Raw genomic sequence first — 17,148 nt, forward strand, 5'->3', positions numbered from 1 at the left:
CCATGGAGAGGAACTTGATTTAGTACGGTATATCTCAATAAATTAGTATTTAAACAAACCAAATTAATCACAGCTAGAGTTCACATCTAAGCGTTATGGAGGCTTGAGTTCAGTAAAAGATTTCAGAAACCTTTTCTGGCCTATTTTGAGATAGTGATGCGCCCCAGTAATTTCCAATTAATTGCATGATTATTCGAGATTGTCTGACTGAAGTGTATTATCCAGTAGGAGCTGGGAGGTCATGATGACTTTGCAGATCGCTCCTGAATTAAAAGATTCCTCTGGAAAAAAAAAAATCTTCCCTCTGGAAAAAACATTAATAATTCTGTTTTTTTTTTTTCTCTCTCCCTTTTCACCTAAGGTGGTGGTCAATGCCCTCGTGGGAGCCATCCCTTCCATCATGAATGTTCTGCTTGTCTGCCTCATCTTCTGGCTCATCTTTAGCATCATGGGGGTGAACCTGTTTGCTGGGAAGTTTGGGAAGTGCATTAATAAGACAGAAGGAGATATGCCTTTAGACTCTAAAATAATTAACAACATGAGTGACTGCATACTCTATAATGTTTCTGGCACATTTTACTGGACAAAAGTTAAAGTTAACTTTGATAATGTTGGGGCTGGGTACCTGGCTCTGCTACAAGTGGTAAGTGCGACCACCTGAAAGTATACTCTAATGGGCAAGTGTTGCTTATTCCCATTGAAATGGATCAGAATCATAGGATTGAGTTAACCTCTATAGTTTTCTGTTTTGTTTTGTTTTGTTTTGAGCCATGCTCATTAGGGGAATGCCTTTCCTCAAGTGAAAATGACTCATATATGGCATATTCATTTGGCCTAGAGGTATTTATGGCAGCTTCTGGTTTTATTCTGAGCTTCCGATGCATCACTAATGTAGTCTTCTTAGAGGTGATTGAGCTACTGAGGTGAATTAAGACTATTTTTTCAATGTTGTAATCCAAAGAGAAGTTCAGATCCAGAAACAAAAAGTCCTGGTGCAGGGGGAGGACTTTTTGTGCAGAGTGCACTGGCCTGCCTGAATCAACTGGGACATCATTGTTCCCTGCCAGGAAAAAAAAAAATGAAGTTACAGTACCTTCAACTGCTCAGCTAAGTTATTGTATAAAGCTGGAGTTGTGGAGGAATCTTGATTTACAGTCCTTTGCTGTGTTTGATCTATAAAGACAGAAGTGAGACACTTTTGTGACCTTTTTCAGTAGGAAATGTAAAACATGGATAAACGGGTTGTATACACAGAGATTGAAGGTGCTGGAAGACAGCACAGCCTAATGGGTACAGCCACAGAAGACTCCATCCTCTGTCCAGACTCTGCCATTGGCCTGCAGAGTGGTTTAAGGCAAATTGCTTTGTGTTTCAGTTCCATGGGGCCCTCATATAAAATGGTAGCAGTGATACTTCTTTCTGTTGTTCCTAATTTGCTCTGAAGCCTGGTGATGGCAAGGGATGGACACATGCTAGGAATGTTGGTTGTGCTGGATTTTATGTAGGCAGAGTGAAACAAATCCTTCGGTACATCCTTGGACAGAGAGGTTGCTGTCTTGAAGTGCCTGTGATGGCGTCATCACTTAGATAAAATCTTGCATGCTGGGTGCTTGGTTCAGTTGTCGTACATAGGCGTCCAGTACCCTTTGCAATGCCTCATGCCCCCAACCTGTCCTTCTGAGCGGACGTGGGCCTCTCATAGGTCCCCCATCCTCTCTTCCACACCTACTGCTTCCCCTGATGCAAATTTGCTTTCCACCAGATGTATTTTTAATCTTTCACAGGCACATGAGCTATCTTTGTGAAGTAGCTCTCCTTTAGCCTTCTATACTCTGGTCTTGGTACATATACATTGGAGTTCGAGGTTTTTTTGAATACTGTCCATGGAGTCTTTGCTTTCATAGCCTCTGGAAAGCAGAAGGGTTAGAATGTGCAAAACCCCTTTTGGTTCTTTTCATGTCAAAAAGTTGAACTGAGAGTAGGAGCTTTCATCTTTTGCATGTAATTATGATATTCAGCTCACCCATGAAGGGTATATTAACTCACTTTGAACAGCTTTAATTAGATTTTCCATTCTATATAGTGCTTTCTTTGTCTTTTACTTAAACATCCAATCTAGCTGAGCAAAATTTTCCAGGTTTAAAGTACTGCGCCTCACCTGAAGCTTCTATCTCCTCCATGACTGCATGCCAGATGCCTCATTTGTTTGGTCAAAAAATGCATCAGAGGGTATACCAAGCAAAGCTTTTCTAAAGAACACAGGAATTAGGAAGGTATCAGAATTTCTCTTCTAGTCAAGTTATGGAGACCTGCCTCTGAGTTAAGTAAATATTACGAACCCAGACCTGAGCAGCCTTCTTCCAGATGGCCACTGAAATTCCAGATAATGAATTCCTATGTTGTTTTCATTTCTGAGATCTCTTTATCATCTAAAAAGGAAGGAGACAGGCCTGAGTTTGTGGGTCCTGCTGATGGAAAGGGTAGAGTTATTCCTTCACCATTTCTTTTACAAAACCCAAACTCCAGCTTTCTGATATTCTGCAATTTTCCCTAAATTAGCACTGACAAGGGAGTAACCCGAGGTGTTCTCTTCTGCTGGCCTGCAGTACCAGTTGCTGTGCACTTGGTACTGGTGATACTGGTTGCATTCAGCATGTGGGACTGCCTTATTTTGGGATCAGTGATGGCAGCAAAAACATAGCTGGTCTGGAAATAACTGGAAATGAAGGAGTCCTAAAACCTTGCTCAGCTTCTAGGGCAGGTGCCGGCTCCTTCCTCCAGGAGGAAGAGCAGGAGCCAGATGCCATTAGGGGATTGATTTCGACTTTCATCCTGCACCTGGAGCTCTTCTGTCTGCTGCTAACAACAGGCTTAGGCAATAAAATGTAAAGATGACACCCACAGAAAAGGAGCCCAAACATCTGGATCTCTTTTGCCAGACTCCAGCCGAGGAGTGTCGGTTACAGGTACTTCTTGCCAAATATGCTCCATATGGGCTCGCATTTCATGAGCAAGCTGCTTTAGGAATTGCAGGGGATCAGTTAACAGCTCAGCTCGCCTAAGAGGACAGACACATTGCTGCATCTTTGTGCATGCCGAGACAGCATGTAGCAATGATGAGATAAGCATTTTGGTTACAACCCGCAGGGATGCAAAATATGAGCTTTTAAGTGGGACTTGTCTTTTGAGTGTTGACATTTTCAGCTTCTTTAAATGACTCTGAATTACCTTTAGATGCTGGGATATATATCTGAAAATCCAAATGGAAATGTGTAAAGCAAATCCGTCTGCCTAATGTTCTGTCTTCACTTCTACAGTGCCTTTGAAAGAAATGAAAAGTTGCTACTACAGCACCTTTAAAGCTTACAGCTATCCAGATGCAGACTTTCTGACAACGTAGCTGAAAACCTCATGAAACTTTTCCCAAATAGCCTTTGCTTTTTTTCTACGTCGTTTAGGATCAGTGATGTTGTTCTGAAGATGCCTTAGCTACTACCTCTTTGAATTAATGAGTCTGTGAAAACGTCCCTGTGAAGTGGTGATTCCAGATTTAAGCTTCTCGGGCTCACAAGAAGACTGTCTCACAACAGGTTACTAAAATAGGGTGCAGACTCCGCTCATTCTACAAGCAAGGGGAATACCTTATTCATGGAGAGGAGAAGATCTTTATTATCATGACTTTCTAATTTACAAGAAGGATGATTCACTCTGCTGGGGATTTAATCCCTTAACGTCCTAATCTATTAGGAAAAATTATTACTACAACCCAGTGCTTCAGTAATGCTTGTTCTATATTCCCAGAATTGCTTTGCAGATCTCAACAGACATATCTTAAATTTCCAGTAGGAATTCTTCATTTCCAATGCAGGATCCTTGCCTTCATATTATGAACACCTCCACATATTTTTTTGCTTGTAATTTCAGCAATCTATTGAAGAATACCAAGAGAACAAGTCGTTTCTCACCCAGCATCTGGTTTGCTTGGAAAAGAGCTCCTTAGCGGGGAAGAGACTTACAGCAATTCGGTCCTACAACTCTTTGTCACTCTGGGTCTCCAGACAGGGAATGGAAAGACAACGGGAGCCCTCCTAGACCAGTGCAGCAACCAGGAGCTGTAGAGTTAAATCAGCCCCTCAGGCCAGATGCAAAGTCACGACTGAGCTCATAAATCAGCTACAAAATGGTCATGAGACAGTGGCGTGTGTCTAAAGTTACTGAGTGACATGATCTCTTGCACTCCACTAAACAATATACTGCATTTTACTTTCACCATGGATGCAAAATGTTCAGAAAATCAATACGTTTCTGAACAAACCATATTTTGGTACACCAGAGCTTATTTCTCTGTATGTGCAAAGATCAGGAGCAAGCAGTGGTTCAGGAGGCAGTGCCCTTGGAGCCCACATAGCCCAGTGGCTATGCAGGCACCTGGGGTGCTCTGGTGTGTCCAGTGCTCGGTGGTGCCCTCCCCAGCAAAATAATCATTAAAAGAATATTTGGTATAAAATTGATAATACAATGAAATTGAACAAACTGGAAAAATCAACGGAAAAGCCAGCAGATAGTGGTGTTAGGACAGCCGTCTTAAATGTGAGTAATTTGGCTGTACTGTTGGCAACTCTGTCTTAGCTTTCAGAAATTTCTGTCAACAGTAGCAAAGCTTGAAGAAGCATTTCAGAAACGTGGGGACCAATACTACTGTCTTCAACAGCAGTCATTTTTATGTCAGTATCGCAATCCTTTTCTAGAAAAAAAAAGTTCCCTCAGGCAGATGTAGAGGCTTGTTTTATTTTAAGGTACCATTTGGTTATACAATAAATGGCTTGAGGGCATGTAGTGCCGGCCCACCGATCCTCCCCACTAATTTGCTGCACTGCAGCTCTAACCACCAGTCAAATAACAGCACGTAATCCCATCCCAGGATTTTATCAGTAGATAATCTCATCACATGACAGTTTCAGTAGAAAATGGTGTTTCTCTGGATAGCTTCCAGGCAGGATAATATCACAAACACTCCCATGAAGATTTTGTCACTTCCTTATCCAGAGTGTAAGTGGTTACTAATTCCAGATAAATAATTTCTTTCCCCAGTGTTATATTTCTTTCATTCTCAGTATCTCTTACTCTCTGCAGATGAAGTGTCTAGGGAAGCTTTCCAGAAGCCTGGTGGATTTTTAATTCCCCTCCTTCTGGACAACTGGGAAAAGCAGAAAATCACAGTTCTTCATTCTCTTAGTATTTATTTTCATCAGAACACTTCATCATCTGTTATCACTACAAACCACTGTCTTGCAGTAGAGTCTCTTGCTTCTGTGATACACATTGAGAGGTAAAATAGCTGCTCCAGAGGAAAGATTTCCTCCCAAGTGGGAGAAAAGTACAGGCTAAGATCATAACATTGTGTGACACAGGCAGAAGGGTTTCTTGTTTCATCCTGTCCAACCTTCCTGAACAGCAGTTTGAGCTGGGAGCTGCAAGTGGCTGTGATGACACCAGTAAATCTTTCAGCAGATTAGAAAGAGAATAGCAAAAAAATAAAATATTAGAAGAGCTAAGGAGGTTTGGTGTGACAGGTTTAAATAATTAGTTGTTTCGATAAAACTGCTGATCATTTTTGTACACACTTTATATCTGAAGTGTTTTCAGCATGGCATAGATTTTCTAAAGGGTTCTGATATGGGGGGTTAATCTCTTTTACTCAGTAGATTAAGAAATATACCCTTTCAAACACTATTTTTATATACATTCATGAGAAATAAATATGGTTGACCTCTGGTACAACATTTTCCTTTGGCTCAGTAGTGTTCAGAGGAAAACCGAATGGCTGCATTACCTTCAGGGCTAATTTAATAACAGAAAGTATATAATGGAGCATTTCTAAAACCACTGGATGTACCCAGCTCAACACAAATGCCTGGTTTTCTCCTGGGAACCTCTGGCCAAATTCCCATTAGCATTATCTGGACTTGCATGCCTACAGACCACAGAGAAAATTCAACCTAGTTGTCAGTAGGATTAAAAAAAAAATACTGGGCATGGGTCTTTCATGCATGCTAGTGCAAATCCGATTAAATCAATGCATCTAAAAATGCCTCATTATCTACTCACCGATTTTAAATCCAGGGTAAGATTAAGTGGGTCAGAAGTCAAATGAGAAACATCACCAGCAGACTATTATGAAGGTAATGTGGCTTAGGCAAGAGCAGGACCTAATGCCATGTATGTTTGGTACCAGACCATGTCTAATGAGAGGCATATATTGAGAGCAGAGTCAGGCTTTTGCTACGGAATAGCAAAAATCACTTCTTTGTGTTTCCTCTAGGAGCTGATAGCACTGTCCTTTCTTCATTTTCTTCTTTGCAGGCTCCAGTAATAGATACCGATTTCTGTGGAGTCTCTCCTTTTTTAAACACTTAAAAAAATAATTAGAAACCCCGATTTAAAGAAAAAAAAGAAAAAAAAAGAGGCAAATCTGAATAGTGAAGCAGGCTGAGTTTCCTTGGCCAGTCTCACAGCAGGTGCTGTTTGTCTTTGCTCCTTTTAAGTCAGCTATGATCTGTGCAGCTCCCCAGCTTTGACATTGCCTTGATTTATCCTGTTTTAGAGGAGGTCAGGATACAAACTTCTGTGCAAACCTAAAACATACCCAGTGCTGTCAGTCTGAACGAGCATTACGGATGGGCTCCATCTCCCCTGGTCAAAAGAAGTTCCTACTCAAACTTCACAAGATTTAATTGCCATGTTTTCAATTTCTATTAAAAGCTTCTGTTGTATCCCTGCAATTGCGGAAAATCAGAGAACAACATGAAAGTCTCCAGGAGAAAACCATTATGGAACAATTTTAAATGACTAAATGAACATAAACCCATGGGTACATGTTGCTTTAAAGGAGAAACAATTGATTAGTTGTGAAGAACATGCTCTACACTGTGTTTTGGAAAGTCATCGCAGTGATGATATCATTTCAAGATAGGCTTATTTAATATGCTTAATTATGTATTATGTGGTTTCTTTTCAGGCCACGTTTAAAGGCTGGATGGATATTATGTATGCAGCTGTGGATTCACGAGAGGTAGGTCACTGCAAGGAAAGGAATTATTTCCTTTTCCATTGACTTTTCCAGCATTCACGATGTTTAGCAACAACAACAAAAATACATGCAGGTTGCCAGTCCCTGTCCTACTTTGCTTGAGACCATTGCAGACCTTCATTTTTTTGCAGCTGGTGCTGAATTCTCATGACCCTGAGATTAAATCAAGTGCAGCCCTCGGTTCTATACAACCAATTTATTATCTATTTGTACTGCAAAACTCCCAGCTCAGAATGACACCTCCAGAGTGAGACTGAGTCTACCAAAAACCTAAATTGTCTTCTGTGTTTCCTCTGCTCTTACCACTGATAACCATATTTTTCATGGATCTAATTTTTGATTACTGGAACTTATTTAAAAGTTTTTGTGTGTGTGTGCGCGCGCGCATGTTTTATTGTATTTTGTTTATTTTTTGTTTGGTTTTTGTTTAGTTTTCTTGAATAGAAGGAGATGTTGTCTCCTTTTTCTTTTTTAATAATTTTAAAGGCACAAGATTACTCTTACTGTTAATTTTTGAGGTAGCTACTGGGAATGAATGGGATTTTGACAGGGTGAATTGAGTAACAGGGAGTTGAGCCCTGAATGGAAGGACAAATGGTGGAAAATCCTCGTGCCATCAACAAGACAGAGAAGTAGCTGGTCTGGTGGGAGGTGTCCCTGCCCATGTCAGGGGGGTGGAACTGGAAGACCTTTAAGGTCCTTTCCAACCCAAACCTCTCTGTGATTCTATGGTTCTGTGTTCTATGATTCTATTACAGCATAGTCATGGTGTTGATTTAGTCTTCTTCGAGATGTATATGTACCTCCTCCTTGCTGCTGAATGAAGCACAAGGGTTACACATGAGAAAATATGGCACTTAGGGAAAAGTGAGCTTCTAGTACAAGCATCTTGGTCAGATACCTGGAGCTGGTAAGGCAAACCTGAGTATTTTTGCTGTAAATGTGGTTTAAGGTTATCAGAACACATCACTCGGCACTTCAGCGAGATCTCTGGTAGCTTTGCTGCTGGTTGAAGACATTACCTAGTGCAAGTTTTCAAAGATATTGACACTATGGGAGCAAAAAATGATAGCAGTAAGAGTCAAACACTGGCATTGCAGCTCTTGCGCCCCCCCAAAAAAGCATGTGCCCACACAAGCAGCAGATGAGAATCTGGAAAGGCAGAGCCACCCCTGCTGCAACCAGGCTTTTTGAAAGAGGCTGATTTGTTCCTTTCTCTGAGCTAGATAAGCTGTTGAAAGCCCAGGACTCCAGAGATTTGTGACTCCAGGTTTGTGCCATAGGTTTTTTGGATACCATTTCCTCCTTAGGAAAGTTCTTTCTGATGCGGATATTGCTATCAAAATGCTTTGCATACTGAGGTCTCTATTAAGAAGGCACTTACGATTCTACAGCAGCCATCTGACGGTTCATTTCTACTCATCATAAAAGAAGGATTTTACTTCTAAATACCTTTATTCTCAGCGCAGAGATTTTTCAGTAACATTTAATCATACTGCGATCATACTTTTGTTTTTTTTCAAAGTACTATTACTTTGTATAAAATTAGGGATAAGCAGAAGACTGATTCTTTTCCCCTTCTGGGTTCAGGCTGAGAACATTTAATAGGATTTATTCTGAAGTTGCACTTTTTGAAGCAGTGTGATCGCTGTGACAGTATTATGAAATGTAGCTGAATTGACCATGGCATTTCAGATACCAGTAGTAAACTTCAGCAGAGACTGTGGAGTGCTGACTCTGCTAGTGGCAGTTACACTGTTTTTCTTCTTTGATAATCTTTGTTGCTGACGGACAGCTTTCTTTGAACTGCATTAGTGTTTTGATCTGTGCAGATCTTGTGTCATTTTCATGTTTTCCCTTTTCCCTTTGCAGTGTGAGGAGCAGCCTGAATGGGAATGTAATTTGTACATGTACCTGTACTTTGTGATTTTCATCATCTTTGGATCTTTCTTCACACTGAACCTCTTCATTGGTGTCATCATTGACAATTTTAACCAACAGAAGAAAAAGATAAGTAGTTGCATATGCTGCATATCACCTTGCAGGCACTGCAGAGACCAGGGCAAGGGACAGATTTATAAGCAGCAGCTTTGCCACGTTAGCCTTGAGATTAACAATAACACAACTATCCTGCGGGACTTTTACAAAAGCACAGTTGTAGCAGCCCTTAATCTCCCCATAGAACAAGTGTCCTGAAAATACTGACGGGAATTATACTTCTTGCGGAAAGCAGTGAAGCATCTCCAGGCAGATGGGAGGTCTTGTGCAAATTCTGCATGCTCAGGCATACAGCAGGCTGACCCAAGAGCTGTGTTTCTGACTGCTTTGTAGGCTTTAAACAGAGGGCTGAAGTTCTTTTATTTTCCCTCTGGCCCTACACTTATCTCCAGTGCAGACAGGACCTGATGCCTAGCCTCGCTCCCCCCGGTGGTCTGCACTGCTCTGTCTCCTGCCCTTCGCTTCCATGCAATAAGCAGCTCCCAGCATTTCATCTTCTCAGACCCTTGTTAGATATTTGATGAAAGCTGCATGAAAAGAGAAACAAGAAAAGAGAAATCCAGCAGCGCTGGACTTTGGATGGAGACAGTTCTTTTCATCGAAAGTAACAACTTTGTTCTCACCCTATACTTAGGTGGCCAAGACATCTTTATGACAGAAGAACAGAAAAAGTATTATAACGCAATGAAAAAGCTGGGATCTAAGAAACCTCAGAAGCCAATCCCAAGGCCACTGGTAAGAATGACGTAATTCAATTGAACGATGTATAATAGATGGAGATTTATTTAATAGAATAAATGTAATTCAATTTCCCAGCGTAGAAAAGGTGATAGTTCCCAGACGAAAACCACTCTGAATTTACATATTTTGATTTTGGCCAGTATTTGCAAGCCTACTGAACAGTGTAGTATAAAATTCCCACTGTTCTGCCGTATTGATTAACAGTCCAATTTACATACGCAGCCATGCCAGTGGCCATGTGTCTGCATTGAATGAATTCATGGCCCCAGTCCAATGTCTTTTTCCAGTAGTTTGTAATGAGTAAATGAGTTTTAAAACCCTATCATCCAACTATCCGTCATCATCTTCTTGTTTCTGAAATTTTAATCAGAAACCATATGTAGTTTATTTTCCTCTACTTCCTGATGAATCAGGAGACAATCATGTCATCATTTTGACACAGTTCAAATTTCCTAACAACCCTCTCCTTTCCTCCAGAACAAATACCAAGGTTTTATTTTTGACGTCGTCTCAAAACAAGCCTTTGATGTCTCCATCATGATTCTCATCTGCCTTAACATGGTTACCATGATGGTGGAAACGGATGATCAAAGTCAAGAAAAAGTGAACATCCTCCACAAAATCAACATGCTTTTTGTTGCCATTTTCACCGGGGAGTGCATCATCAAAATGCTGGCTCTGCGACACTACTACTTCACCAATGGCTGGAACATCTTTGACTTTGTCGTCGTGATTCTGTCTATTGTAGGTAGGTGAATCTGAGTGGCAGGGAAGCATTTTCACCCAAACTCCAAAGTTAACAAGACCGACATAAACTTAATTAGACAGAGTTGAAGGCTTCGTGGAATAAAGTGCACTTAGAGAACTGGATCCTAATATTTAAATAATACAATGTAACACTGCCTAATTTGTGTTAATCATGGATATGATGGGATGTATTAGACAACCAAATCTGTTCAGTGCCAAAACTCTGATGGTAGTGATGAAGATAACAAATATCATCCTATCACACCCTAGTACTGCTTCCAATGTACATGACCATAAAATGTGGTTTGGCTCCATACACTTAACCTGTGTTCTGGATAACAGCCTAAGACAGAGAAGTGAAAAAGCCACGTGAAAAGGGCACATGTGAATTGCTATTGTTTTGTTATTTATTTTTTCGGTCAACAGCATGAAAAAGTCCTTCAGGTCAGCTGTGGGCAGGTGCAGTGAGTCTCGCTGCTGTCAGCCCTGTATAGGTGAATGTAGGGTGACCTGTTAGGAAAACAGAACTATCTCCTCATTGACTGATGCTCCTGTTGCTCTAAACCCTCTGGTGGACCAGGAAACCTGCAAAGTCTCAATGCAGGAGATCCCTGCTGCCCAGAGATCAGCCTGCATTTTGGGGGCACTGAATCAGCCAAGCCCACACAGATTTCAGAGATTTGGGTCACCAGGGAACATCACAGGCATACAGCTGTCATCAGAGCCTTGATGCTGGATGCTGTGGACCTGTCCATAGCAGCCAGTTAACCAGAGCCGTCACATTGGCCATAGCACTGTCCCACATCAAACAGGTGATTTCAGATACAGGGGGGACTTGGGCTATCCAACAGAGCCCCTGCCAGCATGGGAGTGGGGAGACATGGGCTGGGCATTGCTCCTTGTGTCTGGAGACTGTTGGCATTGGACAAAACTGCTCTATTTCTGCAGGGAAGAGAGTTTAGCCACAGGGATGCAAGCTTAGCACCCATCTAGAAAAGTGGAAAAATTAATAAGCAAGCAACCAATCAGATTTCCAGTAGGAATTTGCACCGTTTTGGTGATAGTTCATAAAAACAGACCCAGCACACAATGCTGACATTTTGCAAAGAAAAACATTTTCAAATCATAAAAATTCTGACCAGCAGCACTCCAGATAAATGGCTCAGGGGGGTCATGACCAAGAACTACAAATATCTGTGTCCTGTCTGAACTGATCCTGGTTTCTCATTCCCAATAATTGAGTTTTCCCTTAATAAACTGTCCCTACCATCAACACCTTTGCTCATAGTCTCAACAAAATTTGCATGGATTAAATGGGCATGAAAATGCTAATGAGAATGCCATTCCCTTTATCTTGGGTCTTCCAGTTTGTGGAACTTTTCATTGATTTTGTCCATAATCCTCATTGATTTCTGTAAAGGGAATCAGGGGTTATTTCCAAGGTACTAACTCACTGTTTGTCTTTTCTTTTCAAGGCACCGTACTTTCTGACATCATTCAGAAGTATTTTTTCTCTCCTACACTCTTCAGAGTCATTCGCTTGGCTCGGATTGGCCGGATCCTGAGACTCATCCGGGGAGCCAAAGGAATTCGAACTCTCCTTTTTGCCTTAATGATGTCCTTACCTGCTCTGTTCAACATTGGCCTCTTGCTGTTTCTGGTCATGTTCATTTATGCCATTTTTGGTATGGCTAATTTTGCCTATGTTAAGAAGGAATATGGGATTGATGACATGTTCAACTTCCAAACCTTTGCTAACAGTATGCTCTGTCTCTTCCAAATCACAACGTCAGCTGGTTGGGATGGTCTTCTCAATCCTATTTTGAACACCGGACCACCGTATTGTGACCCAAACCTTCCAAATGCAAATGGTTCAAAGGGAGACTGCGGAAGTCCTGCCGTAGGGATTTTATTCTTTGTTACTTATATCATTATATCATTTCTCATTGTTGTAAACATGTATATAGCCATTATTTTAGAGAACTTCAGTGTAGCCACTGAGGAAAGTACAGAGCCTCTAAGTGAGGATGATTTTGATATGTTTTATGAAATCTGGGAGAAGTTTGACCCTGAAGCCACTCAGTTTATTGAGTATTCTGCACTTTCAGACTTTGCAGATGCACTGTCAGAACCTTTGCGCATAGCGAAACCAAACAAAATCAAACTCATAGCAATGGACCTGCCCATGGTCAGTGGAGATAGGATCCATTGCCTGGATATTTTGTTTGCTTTTACAAAAAGGGTGCTAGGAGAATCTGGAGAAATGGATGCCCTTAAAATACAAATGGAAGAAAAGTTCATGGCAGCGAATCCGTCTAAGATCTCGTACGAACCAATAACAACAACTCTCAGACGGAAACAAGAAGAGGTCTCCGCCATTGTCATCCAGCGGGCCTACAGGAGACATTTGTTTCGGCGCTCCATGAAGCAGGCGTCTTACTTGTACCGGCACAGAACTTTTGACGGCAGCATCCTTGAGGACGATGCACCCGAGAAGGAGGGTCTCATTGCATTCATGATGAATGAAAACTACGGCAGGCCAATAGACAAATCAGAAACACTGTCCTCCACGTCCTTCCCTCCATCCTACGACAGCGTCACCAGAGGGACAAGCGATAATCTCCAGCTGAAGCTGACAGACTCGAGCAAAAGCGACGAGGCTATAGATTGTCTGCTCTCGCCGGACAGGGATAAAGAATCAATTGTTTAAATGTTTGTTTAGAATGCTTTAAAATATTGTTTACAGAATGTAATGCTGTAACTACACCATGACTGAAGCAGCCTTCTTATTAAACATTAGTTGCAAAAGAAAGAATGGAGTTTTTACCCTTAACTACAGGAGTCTAATAAGTCATATAACCTTTGACCCTGCTCTTTTTGACTTGGCTCAATATTTATATTTATATATGCACAGGAAGAATCTTGGCAGGGTCATAGCTGTTATATCAATGGTGTGAATACAAATATGCTAAACTGTAAAACAGTAAACACAATGTATATCTATCCACAGATAAAGCCTGGCTGTATACATTCATTTAAGGTCTTACTCATAATAGTGTGTTTACTTATGGCGATGTATGACCTTGCATTCTAAAAAGAAAAAAAAATATATCACAGCTGCTGTAGCAAGATGTAACACTTACTGTATATGTTGTGAATGGTCTTTCATAAATTTATTATATTTGATATTTTTTTACTTAAAAAAAAAGTCTCTTTTTCCATGGAGATTAATGATCCTTACACTCTTCATGATGAACTCTGAGTCAAGGTAATAGGAACTTGTGGGATCCCCATCGTTTGAAGAGGAAAGTTGTTGCAAAGTAAACTATCAAATTAGCGACATTTTAACTGTTTATTACATTAAGCCCTCCCCGTTGGGACTTGCAACTGCTAATCAGCAGGAATAAAAAACAAACAAAAACAAACAAACAAAAACAACAACAGAGAAGGAAATGATGTCAAAATAATAGGAGAAATGGCTTGTTCTATCCTTCAGGAAACTAGACAGTAATGGATTCTGTTTGTAAAACTGTTAATAAAAGCACTCTTTTTTTAGTATGTTTCAAGAATCTGCTTTGAATACTGCAATCAAACTCACCGTAGAAGTAGTGCATCACGTTGTGTGTAGTGCTCCAAGGCACCATCTATGCTGGCAAAATTTCTGTTAAGGGCGTGGGATAGGTTACATTTTCCCAAGAACACTGAGCTAAGCAGCCTTATTGGAAACTCTGAGCATCGACATTACTCCAAAAAATAGTACTATTAATAATAACAACATCAATTGGGTCACGAGGAACACCTGCAACAGTGTGATCAAGAAGGTGGGAGGGGAATTGCCCCTGGATCTGTATGTAATTTCTGATGTTTAGAAACCTGTCTTCTCAGTGTCCATCCTTCATTTTATCAGACAGTACAGTCAGAGTACTGAGGAAAGACAAGAAATAGAGGAACCAATAATAACAATCTCCTAAAAAATACAAATATCCTCATTCCTGCAGGCAAAGGAATATTTACAGCTGATGTATCCATCAGCTTCAGGCCAAAGAAATGACGACACAGTGGAAGGTGGATGTGTGGCTGTAGAAAAGTATTAGAGGTTTTACATGCTAACATAGATTATTATTTATTATTAAACTTTCAGCCTTGATAGAATGTGAGAAAGTCTTTATGGAACGTAGAGAGAAATCTGTCATTGCAGACAAGTTCTTTCTTTTTCACCTTCAGACTGATTGTACTTGGGTTTGGTTGGACTTGATGAAAAATCTTGAGATTTCTGTAATGAGCCATTGCACTTTAAGGAAGAGTAACTGTGCTTTTCGCCTTGGAGAAGCAAAGATATCAAGAATGTATTTAAGGTGTATTGTGATTGACATTTAGTTACATCCCAGGTTGTAAAGGTGTCAAAATCCACATGGGGTTGGTTGGCAACAAGAATTAAAGCAACATGTTACAGTGAAGTTTGTCTATGGCCATTGTTATCTGTCCTCTAAACAAGTCAAAATATGTAAAGACAACATGTCAAAAGGATGACTATGTATCTGTGTAAATATGGGCTAATATATTCTCTCCATTCATTGAGAGGTGTCTCAGGCATTCACTTGAGAGTGGTCTATTGGTTAATTCAGAGGATTTGCCATCAGGATTCCTGGGGTCTATTCCTGATTCTTACTACATGATTTTTAGGCAAATAATTGAACCTATCTGTGCCTCAGTTTACCCATCTGTAAAATGGGGATAATAATACTTACCTACCTCACAGGGGTGTTGTAAGACTTTCTGGTTGCAAAGTGCTATAAGGGAATGAAATGTACTATATAAGTATTATTATAATCATGCTCTCTTGCCCTTTTAACCCCATGTCTATGGTGTATAACATAGGGCTGTTCCTCTGGAGATTTTGTTGCCTTTAAATCTTGTATGTAATTAGATTCTAACCTAAGGGAACTACTCTTTGTTCCTTAAAGTGAAAACACTCTTTATTCTTTCCTCCCTCCTCACTACCCTCCCCCCAGTCCCCACCCCCATCCCCCAAAAAAGAAAATCGCTCAAGGCTTCTCAAATTAGAGAAACTTTATACAGATTCCCTGTGTATTTATGCTGTAATCTTATTCTGACTGTACATATCACCCAGAAAGAGAATGCAATTTTTATATTTATATGCATATATATATATATATATACACACATACATATACCTATACATATATAAGTATCTTGTGAGTTTATAGAGTGGCTGACACTCAGAGGACACAACTTACTGATTAAAATGTTTTGTTCTCAATGGGATTTATTGATCGTTAGAAACAAGCTGCTGCCTATAATGAAACTGTTTAATTAGGAAATAGTACATGAATTACTTGCTGAACAAGCATTTATTGGCTGATGACTGGTAAAATTATTTTCCTTTTAAAGCTTCAGGAAAAAAAAAAAAGGAAAAATACTTAGAAAAAGAAGCATTTCTTATCTGATTTTTATCATAAAATATAAACTGTTCAAAAAAAATTTAAAAAAATAAATAACAACCTTCACACAGCTGTGCTGTGTTGATCACTCTGTTTTACAAATATTTTAATTATTTACCACTTATATTAGAACTTGCCTTCTTAATATATTCAACTGATATTCTTAATAAAAGTGAGGCCAATGATGAATAGGATGTAATGGGAAGATTAGCTGGTCAATGATTATATTAGAGAAGAGCTCTTTCTCTGGTCATTTCACCCTCGCGTTAAAGGTTTTATTGTCCTTGCTGTGAGATCCTGTAGTACTAATGCAATACAACTGATTGTGTTTTCTACCCAAAACCTGTTAAAAAAATGTTAATTCAAAAAAAAAAATCTGAAAGAGGATCTTAACTATAGATGGTTCCAGTGCAACTATCTAAAAAATGAATTGTAAATTACTTTCAAAGGCTTTGTAATTGGAAGGTTGGTTTTCCATTGGGTTTTCAATTTTGTTGAACATTTCTTTAGATCCAAAGAAAGTATGGTATCTTTGTATGGTATGCAGAACTCCCCTCAAAAACTTCAACTATCCTCAGTTGCAGATCTTTATTAATGGAGATGCTGATCCAAATCCAGCAACGATATGACCTCCCAGTGCAGTAGTGATTTAGTTAAAGATACTGACTCAATAGTTGGCCCACACTGTCTATAAGCATGGTGAGTGCTACCATTTTTATTGTTGATTTGTTCAATAAAAGCTACTACATGAATCACTCAAGCTACAAAAAAAAGCAAGGAAAATATCAGCCGATATCATAGGACATATTAAGCTGTTTGTACCTGGAAAAAAAAATCAAGTTTATTATGTTTCTTTATTAAATAAATAAGGATAACAAATATTTCCTGTGCCAATTATTATTATTATTATTATTATTTGTTATTTTACCAACATTTATGTGATTTCTCTGGCTTTGTTCACCACCTTTGTTTGAGTGACTTTTGTTAGAAGGCCAGTCAATGAAATCCCCTCCAGTTCATCTTGCATTGTAAGGCTAACTACTGGGCATTAAAGGCTTGAGCCAAAGCTTGTTGAAATTGATGGAGAATTTCTGGGTACTTCAGCCGGAT

At 39.9% G+C, this 17,148-nt stretch overlaps 1 protein-coding gene across 12 annotated transcripts in view; it reads left to right on the plus strand.

Moving 5' to 3' along the window:
• Positions 1 to 16,919, plus strand: part of LOC308189258 (sodium channel protein type 5 subunit alpha-like) — a 208,839-nt gene extending 191,920 nt beyond the window's left edge. For all 12 annotated transcript variants that reach the window (XM_080579061.1, XM_080579056.1, XM_080579062.1 and 9 more), the window contains 6 exons: positions 362 to 643; positions 7,019 to 7,072; positions 8,963 to 9,104; positions 9,723 to 9,823; positions 10,307 to 10,577; positions 12,052 to 16,919. In XM_080579061.1, coding sequence (XP_080435187.1) covers positions 362 to 643; positions 7,019 to 7,072; positions 8,963 to 9,104; positions 9,723 to 9,823; positions 10,307 to 10,577; positions 12,052 to 13,286 — 2,085 coding nt within the window. In that variant the 3' untranslated portion in view covers positions 13,287 to 16,919. The remainder of the gene's footprint in view (positions 1 to 361; positions 644 to 7,018; positions 7,073 to 8,962; positions 9,105 to 9,722; positions 9,824 to 10,306; positions 10,578 to 12,051) is intronic.
• Positions 16,920 to 17,148: the final 229 nt, after the last annotated feature.

This window comes from Anser brachyrhynchus, assembly GCF_964034855.1.
Source record: "Anser brachyrhynchus genome assembly, chromosome: 2".
Classification (NCBI taxonomy): Eukaryota; Metazoa; Chordata; class Aves; order Anseriformes; family Anatidae; genus Anser; species Anser brachyrhynchus.